This window comes from Myotis brandtii, unplaced genomic scaffold, assembly GCF_000412655.1.
Source record: "Myotis brandtii unplaced genomic scaffold, ASM41265v1 scaffold1260, whole genome shotgun sequence".
Taxonomy (NCBI): Eukaryota; Metazoa; Chordata; class Mammalia; order Chiroptera; family Vespertilionidae; genus Myotis; species Myotis brandtii.
The window spans coordinates 565154-571443 of record NW_005354426.1 but is presented as its reverse complement, the minus strand read 5'-3'; the positions used below and the strand labels follow the sequence as shown (position 1 = coordinate 571443).

The 6290-nt window shown below is 51.9% G+C and overlaps 1 protein-coding gene across 1 annotated transcript in view; it reads left to right on the top strand.

Moving 5' to 3' along the window:
- The first annotated feature begins 5381 nt into the window (after nt 1-5381).
- Nucleotides 5382-6290, top strand: part of PHF2 (PHD finger protein 2) — a 51750-nt gene continuing 50841 nt past the window's right edge. The window contains exons 1-2 of the mRNA XM_014534201.1: nt 5382-5432; nt 5965-6076. Of these exons, the coding sequence (XP_014389687.1) occupies nt 5382-5432; nt 5965-6076 (163 nt within the window). The remainder of the gene's footprint in view (nt 5433-5964; nt 6077-6290) is intronic.

The following is a 6290-nucleotide window of genomic DNA, read 5'->3' as shown; positions in this document are numbered from 1 at the left end:
TTTTTTGGTCTTTTCATAGGCCTATTTTTTTTTGTTGTTGTTGCAAGAAAACTATTTTAAAGGCAAGACAACTGTCCCCCTTATATGCCACCATCCAGAGAGGCTCACCTGGAACCTCTGCACATGTTTGCCTCTTTTCTGTGTGGATGTTGGGATGACGCAGTGTGCTGCTTCCCGCAGCGGGCATGACGGGGTCCCTGTCAGTACAGCTCTTGGCTGCATGATGATCTACGAGGTAGATACTGATCTACTAGCTCCCCCAATGCTGGGTGCTTTGGTTTGTGAGTTTTTTAGTCTCCCGCACCCAGGAAGGCTACAGGCCAGGTTTTCTTGCTGTAGTTTATGGACAAGGAGACTGAGGGAGGTCCAGAGGGGCCGTGCCCAGGCTGGCCTCCTCCTTCCCGGTCATTCTGATGCTGCTGCAGGTCTGGGCATGACCAGGACTCTGTCCAGGGGAGCCTGGTGTCAGCATCCTGTGAGGTGTGCCAGCTGTGCTACTGGGTCTGCAGGTCGCTGTCTCAGGGGGGCCCCAGTCCTGGAGTCTCTTAGCAAAGGTGTGGCCGCTGGGCCATTGGACTGCCTCTCCGTCAGGGGGTGTGCAGACCCTGTGTTGGCAAGGGAGGAAGGGCTGCTGCCTGGACATCACCACTGAGGCCTGGTCACGGAGGGAACACTGGAAGGCCCAGAGGCTGGTGGGATCTCTCACGCCCCTAATGTCGGGCCATGGAGGACGTCTTTGGGTGGCTCGGCTTCCCAGAGCAAGGGGGACATGCTGACTGGGGAGGGGCAGAGGTTGCAAACTGCCCACTTGCTGGGCACACTGGTATCTGCTGGGCCTGTGATGTTGGTCCACACAGGGGTTTTCAAAACCTGTTCCATTAGCTGCAGTATATTAAAATCAGGAGATTTCGCCTAAACACGTGCATTTTGAGGTTTTCTTGAAAAATGAGGAGACCTGGCAGTGCTCAGTGCACATCCACAATGTGCCCCCATGGGCCGCTTCAGACCTCGGGCTGCCATCTCCTGTCTCCCATCCCTTGCTAAGCTGACAGGGGCCGCACCTCCATCCCCTCACACCTGTCCACCCCCTCCCTACAGGCCAAACACTGCACCCCCGTGAACAGACAGGCCCCCTTGGTGGCTTGTCTAGATGACCCCCAGGTCTCCGTGGTGAGCCTCTGAGGGCCTGGCTGTGTGGAGACCCGTGATCACTGGGGCTTCTATCGTTTCCATTCCCACGTTTTCTTAGCGTGTCGTCAGGGAAAGCATCGGACTCCTGCTTCCCGCTGTGTCCCAGAACGGCGTGGAGCATGACTTACTGAAGGGCTGAAAGTGTGCTGGGCAGGCCTTCCTGTCCTAGGGCTCTTGGCCTTCGTATCCTCATCTCACAAGTGGCAGGCTGGGCAGGATGGAGTTTTGCTGAGAGTCCTTTCATTTCTGATGCTGCGAGAGCCTTAAATTCCTGCCCACTTAAGGCACTCTCAGAGAGTTCTGAGCACTTACCATAAATGCTTGATTTTGACTATACAGATTTATTTTTGAGAATCAGAAGAATATTTTCTTAAAACTCTATTTGTGTATACTTTAAAAAATGCAAAGAGCCCTTCTGATTTGAATCAAACCAGTTTATTAGGATTATGATTGTTCTTAAATTTGTTTAAACTTTATTGTTGAAAGTATTACAGATGTTTCCCTCTTTGCCCTCTCCTCCCCACTCACCCGTCCCCAGCCTTCACTGCACTGTTGTCTGTGTCCATGGGTTATGCATATATGTATGCATGTAAGTTCTTTGGTTAATCTCTTCTCGCCCCCCTTTAACATTTTTGAAGATGGATAGCAATATGTACATATAGGAGAAAAATTCAACAGTCAAAAATTTGTCTTCAGACACAAGTCTGTTCCCTCCCCTCTGACCACCAGACTTCTCCAGAGGTGACCACTAGGGTCAGGTTTCTGACTCTTTCCAGAACATTCTGATCAAAGAGGAGCATGTGTATGCATTTCCTCCAGTCCCCACAAAAAAATGGGCATGCACCTTACTTCTCCATCGCGTGCTCGTTGCTAAACAATACATCCTGAGGTCGTTCCAGATCAGTAAGTGTGGGGTTTGCACTTCTTGGCATTCCATACATTTACCCACATCTCCCATCGATGGGCCCCCGGTTGCTGCTTCAGTGAATGCCCTGTGCACACCTGTGCCAGTGTGCCGGTGCATTCTGGGAAGAGGGCCACAGACGAGGTCACGCATTCTCGGCGTCAGCTCTCCACTTTAGAGGATGTGGGAACGCTGTGTGTGCAGTGTCAGCGCACCAAGTGCTCTCCAGGCTCCTCATTCTGTGCCAGCTGGTAGGTGAACAAGACGTCTGACACGTGGTGGTGCACCTCTTTCCATATGTTGAAAAGCCATTGATGTCCTTTTCTGTAAGCTGTTTACTTAAAGTCACGATTTAAATCGCGGCCAGGCAGTTTCATTATGTTTTCTCCTATGTAACAGAGTTTTCCTACCGTTTATTGTACCTTTCACAGGGAGACAGCGTCTCCCAGGAGCATGTAAGACTCCACAGAAAGCAGCATTGATTTGGGCAATTGGTGTTTTTTACTTCTGGTGCTGCTGTTCATTGTTTGGATTATTGTGTCTGAGAGACGCAACGAGCGCCTTGCAGGGCCACGGGAGGGCGTCCCCCTGGGCTGTGTCTGGGGTGCGGGAAGGAATTGCCCGGTCCCCTCAGGGTCCACAGCCAACCCTGACGTGGCCTTGGTTAATTAGAGCCCCGAGACTGCGCACCTTCTTACTTCTTTCCAACAAACACTCATCTAAGCTACACCTGCAAACGGGGTTTTGTACTTTTAAATGCTCTAGGAGTAACATTTTATGCGGGCAGCCCTTTGGAATGCATTGTCTGAGCAAAGTCCACATGCACAGCTCTGCCCCCTGGGGTGCTGTCCCCACTCTGGTCGCTCTGTTCTTGTTTGCTCACAAGGGGGGTGTCTGCTCTATTGCATTCTCCCCTGGAGTGAGGGTGCCGATGGGAAAGGAAGCACTTCCCTGACTCCTCTGGGACCGGTGGCCCTTAGGTTTCTCGGTTGCAGAGCCTCAGAGCCTCGGTGACTTTGGAGACGACCCAGGAAGAACAGTTCCCTTATTGCTGCATAACGGGCTCCAAAGATAAGTGACTTACGTCCCACGGCAGGGGGCTCGGCTTCGTCCGTGGTTGCTACCAGTCACACTTGGGTTTTCTTGTAGCAAATAACAGTCCAGAAAGGCAGCTGAGTAGTGAATTCCTAGATAACGAGGCAAAGGCTGTGGCTGACGGCAAAGGATGCTAATGAGAAGGAAGTCTGGGACTTGGGCTCCACGTATTGGCCACTTTTCTGGAAGGGGTTCTCTGTCCCCCTAAGAAGGAAGTTTTAGCCCCAGGTTTCGAGGGTTGACGGGTACAGCCCCAGCCCCACCCAGCTCCCCGAGGGCCCTAAAGCAGGCCCTGCTGCAGCAGCTCCTGGTCCTGACTGTGTCTAGAAATGGGCCCGACTCAAAACCTTCCCCAGAGGTCTCTGTTGTGGTCTGGACCGATTGCTAAGGCAGTAGAGTTGCCAGGACATATTGCTAAATTGAAACCTCCCAGGCAATAGCTGATTCCTACTGGGTCATCTCTGGATGCTGAGGCCATTGGTCAAAGTTGTGGGGGAGCAGAGTGACCCCTTAGGCTCCCTTGTTCATCACCTGATGGTGGACTTGCCTTGGCCCAGAGACTTCAGTCTTCGTGCCTGTGGGGGACAGGCTGACGTGTGTCTTTGGTCCATACCAGCACCACTCGCGGGGCATCCACATCAGAAACACAGCCCGAGTGAGGTTGTGCGGTAATGCCAGACAGTCCAGAATGTGTCTCTTTAGGGACTGCTGGCCAGGAGCCCGCTCAAGGTGACAGTGCCAAAGGCAAAAAGCCCGTCCCATTTAAGGAGCCCAGAGGCCCCGCATCGGTGCCCCGCAGGATCCTGGGTTCATAACAGCTGCAAAGAATGCTGTTGGGATGACTGGGGGAATGTGAATTCGTAGACACCTATCTTAGGATACATCTTGGGGGTTAACTTGGATGCTATGGTTACAGTACACAAGGCCCTGTTTTGGGGAGACTTCACGCTGATGAATTAGGAAGGTAGAGATATAAAGCAAATGAGGCAAATTGCCAACCATTGGAGAACATGAGTGAAGGGAGCACAGGTATCCATTGTATTAATCTGTCAACATTTCTTAAGTTTAAAAATTTTTAAATAGGAATTGGGTGGGGAGAGCCCTCTCAGGTGACAGAGTTGAGCGGGCAGAGAACTGCCACCTGCCTACCTCTGCTTGCGTCCCTCATCTGTGCCAGGGGAGGGCCTAGGTCCTGTCTATGCCCAAGTGACACCCACTTGTAGATGTCTCGGGCTGCACTGTGCCTGACTCAGGACTCTTCCCTCGGACCCGTGCTGGTGCCCCTGTTAATCCTCATGTCACCTTTGGTGCCCCTTTCCAGATGAGGGACCAGGGATGTGAGTCACCCGCCCCAAGGCCGCCGGCAGGAGAGGCACTTGGATGTCAGGGACCTTGACCTCTACTCTACCTTCTTCCACTAGAGCGAGCGACGTCAGTTTATAGAGTCATGACCTGCCTTGTTAAACTATTGAACTAGGAGAGAGGAGCAAACTCCACGTACCCCATAAAGGTACATCGATGAACATGTGCTTCCATTGTAGGTGTGGATGCACGTGTTTCTCTTGTGAATTGTGATAAATTGAGAAGTTGACGCACAGGCTCTCTGGGCCTTACTATCTCCCTACAACTGGGCTTTCTCCATATTCTCATGAGCAGCATTCTCCCTTGAGGATGGTGCAGGCTTCTCCCCAGCCAGCCTGACCGTGGCTTCCACCCTCCTCCCCCCCCCACACACACTTCTGTCTTCCTATGGCTTTCGTTTCTCCTGGATGCTTTATCTTGCTGAAGGGAAGTGTAGAGAGGCACAGAAAAGGTGTCATGCCAGGGAGGAAAAAACTCTGGGTGAGGTAGGGGCACGACTCAGCCGATTAGGGGTTGCCAGCCCTTCCATCATCTTCTTGGAGACGGGAAGGGCCTGGGCTTGGGTCCACTCCCCTCATAGGCCTAGAGGAGTCAGGGTGAATGGATCTTGACATTCTTCCCATGCAGATTCTGTAAGTCCACCTGGAGTTTTGTTCTTTCTCACCCACTTGCTGCCAGGAATGATAACATGTGTTGTGTGGTTCATCAGCCCAGCAGAGGAAAGAGATGATGATGATGATGATGATGATGATGATGATGGGGTTGATAGTGATGGTGATGATGTGGTGGTGATGATGATAGTGGGGGTGATAATGATGTAATGGTGATGATGGCGATGGTGCTGATGAAGGTGATGGTGCTGATGAAGGTGATGGTGATGGTGATGGTGGTGATGATCATGGTGATGGTGATGGTGTTGATGAAGTGGTGGTGATGATGATGATGATGGGGTTGATGATGGTGATGGGGTTGATATTGATGATAGTGGTGGTGATGATGATGATGATGGGGTTGATAGTGATGATGATGGTGGTGATGATGATAGTGGGGGTGATATGATGTGATGGTGATGATGATGGTGAATATCATGATGGTGGTGATGATGATGAGGATGTGATGGTGATGGTGGTGATGAATATGACAAGCAATAAACTCTCTTTGAAGGCCTCTTCTGTGTGCCAGATATGGTTCTGGGCATTATTACAACCCCTCTTGAGCTTACCTGTCCCACCAGCAGGGACCAGGAGTACAGTTGTCCTTTGCATTTCAGAGTCTGTGTTCATCTCTTCTGAGCATCTAGTCCCTCCCCATAGTCCTGGTTATCTATGGTTGTGTAATGGTTACCCAAAGCCTAGTGGCTTCTGACAATAATCACACTGTTTTCCCATGAGTCTGCATCTTGAACTCAACAGATGGACCTCATCTGGGCCCCCGAAGCCCTGTCATCACACTGTGGCTGGATCCCCAGGCGGGCCAGTGGAAGCCAACTGGTCTGTGACCCTGCTGCACCGAGTCCCCAGGCTGGTAACCCCTCCAGGAGAGAGGGAGCCCCCCTCTGTGGACAGTGTCACCTGCTTTCCCTGGCTGTGTGGCAGGCACCCTGTCACCCCCTGCACGTGTGCCCCAGGTCAGCCAGGCTCTGCTGGCTGTTTCCTCTTTTCCTTTTCCTGCTCATTTTTGTGGCTTGTCCTCAGAGGGCCTGGCTGCATCAGAGGTCCAGCTCAGGAGGCTTCTTCAC